This window comes from Herpailurus yagouaroundi, unplaced genomic scaffold (genome assembly GCF_014898765.1).
Source record: "Herpailurus yagouaroundi ecotype Mexico unplaced genomic scaffold, PumYag 67103, whole genome shotgun sequence".
Classification (NCBI taxonomy): Eukaryota; Metazoa; Chordata; class Mammalia; order Carnivora; family Felidae; genus Herpailurus; species Herpailurus yagouaroundi.
In genome coordinates this window covers 1-2,253 of record NW_024419953.1, presented here as the reverse complement: position 1 = coordinate 2,253, position 2,253 = coordinate 1, and the positions used below count along the sequence as shown (strand labels likewise).

Here is a 2,253-nt window from a genome sequence, read left to right as displayed (position 1 = left end):
AAAGGGCAGAGAGCCTAAATCGGGAGCCCCACCCGAGGCAGAGTGAGGCGGGCAGGCTGGGGGTGGCGGGACAGCAAGGGGGCACCTGCACAGAAGCAGCCCTGGGAGTCGAGGCCTTTCTCCGTGGGGATGGCCACGAGGTACCGCAGCAGGAAGCCGTTCTCCCGCGTGGCGAACTTCAGCACCTCCTGACAGTTTTCGTCCAGACTCCCGCCCAGTGTCACCGCCTCCTCGGCCGTCTCCAAGTAGGACGCCAGGACCTTGCGCACCAGCTCCCTCCACAGGGCGGCCTCCTCAGCATTCCCGGCCTGCAGCTTCAGGACGGCCTTGGCCGTGATGATTTTGAAGAAGGATGGGCCCCCGAGGCTCGTGTCTGGCAGGATGTCTCGGATGGTCTCAACTCCGTGGCTGTCACTTAACATTTTCTCGTTGTTTCTCACTCGGAAGCATTTCAGAGACTCCAAGGATAGGGAAAAAATATAGGGCATCCAGGTCCTGTCCGTGTACAGGTACAGAAGGGATTCTTTAATAGCGTCTGGCTCGGGAACTTGGGCAGAGGACCAACAGAACTGCGTGCCCTGGAGAGTCTCGGGCTCAGTGGGTGGGTCCGGGTGGGAGGGGAGGCCACACTGGGGGGCGTCTGGGGGGTCCTCGGGCTGCTCCGGGTACTGGATGTTCACCCACTCATCCTCCTGCTGGGGCCGGCACTTCTGTAGGGCCTCCCGCACCCGGTCCAGCCAGTCCTCGGCTTCGTCCTGGGAGGAGGCCCGCAGGGCCAGCTTCCTGCCAGAGAAGACCAGCTCGAAGCGGCCGTCGCCGTGGGCTGGCCCCACGGCCTCGCAGCGCAGCAGGGAGCAGTTCTCCACGCAGGTGCGTTCCTCGGTGTTCAGGTAGAGGCGGAACTCCAGAGGGGAGAGCTCGCAGAAGAGTTCCTTCCAGATGCCCATCGCCCCCCGCCGCTCCACGGTGCCCAGCTTCATGAGACCCCGGAATGGGTTGGACAGCCCTGGGGGCAGAAAGAGGCACTTTAGACGGCGGGCCAAGCCTCTACCTCCCGAGGCCCTGCAGCGGGTGGGGACAGGGGCCGCCGCGAGAATGCTTTAGGAGTGCCTTCGTCCCATCCGCACCCTCAGCTGTTGACCTTGTTCCTGAATTTTACTGAGAAAAAAAAAAAAAAAAAAGGACTAAAAAAATTACCTCCACAGAGCCCTCACTATGGCATCTGTACCCACACTCAGACTTCCCCCTTGTCACCGGGGATGAACTTCCGGCTCAGTCTGAGGCCAACTCCTCCGTCTGCACAGGGGACCCCTCCCCACCGCCCACTCAAGGACAGGGACGTCTCTCCAATAGCCCCCCCCCCCCACCGTGTCACTGCTTTCTCCCTTCCCTCCTGGCTCGTTCCCATCAGCACACAAACACGCTGTTATTTCTGCCATCTTTAAAAATAGCTTTCTTGATGGCACTCACATCTCTAATTACCACCCTGTTCCTGTGCCCTTTACAGAAAACCTCGAGGAGGTGTCACAACTGTCTCTGGTTCCCCTGCTCCCGTTCCATCTTGAATCTGCTCCAGTCAGGTTTTTGTCCCCTTCTTCCACTGAAACGGCACTTGGGAAGCCCCATGCCCTCCTTGTCACCAAATCCCAAGGCTAATCCTTGGTGCCAATCTGGCCTGACCCATCAGTATCTCAGGACACAGCTGAGACCCTCCTGCCCTCATGAGACACTTCCCTCACACGGCTGCTGAGAGGCCACTCTGGGTACTCCTCCGCCACGACGGGCCACTCTTCTGTCCCCCGGCCTCACTCCTCCGCCTCTCCCTGACATGTCAACATTGGAGCACCCCAGAGCTCAGTCCTGGGTCCCCTTCTCCATTGACACCCGCCTCCTACCTGATCGTGCCTACGCTCAGGGCTTTAGGCCAACAGCTCCCCAGCGTTTATGTCCAGCCTGAACCTCGCCCTTGAACTTCAGGTTCAGATCTCCACCTGTGCCATGTATGGCTGATATCTAATAGGCATCTCAAAATTGACATGCCCGAAAATCAATTCCTGCCCCTCCCACTGCAAACCAGCTTTTCTCCCAACATCCCTCATCTCATAAATGGCAAACTGCATCCTTCGAGCTGCTTGGGCTAAAAACCTTTCCTTTCTGTCACACACATACACACGCAGCCCATCAGCGAATCCCGCTGGCACATCCGGAACCCTCTGCTTCTCACCACCTCGACCGCTACCACACGGGCTCCGA

The 2,253-nt window shown here is 59.1% G+C and overlaps 1 protein-coding gene across 1 annotated transcript; it reads right to left on the bottom strand.

Moving 5' to 3' along the window:
• Positions 1–6: 6 nt before the first annotated feature.
• Positions 7–1,098, bottom strand: LOC121024765 (putative pleckstrin homology domain-containing family M member 1P; the record flags this gene model as incomplete). The annotated part of the gene is made up of 1 exon (XM_040466992.1): positions 7–1,098. A coding segment is annotated over one exon (1,084 nt), but the record flags the coding sequence as incomplete, so codon positions are not given.
• Positions 1,099–2,253: the final 1,155 nt, after the last annotated feature.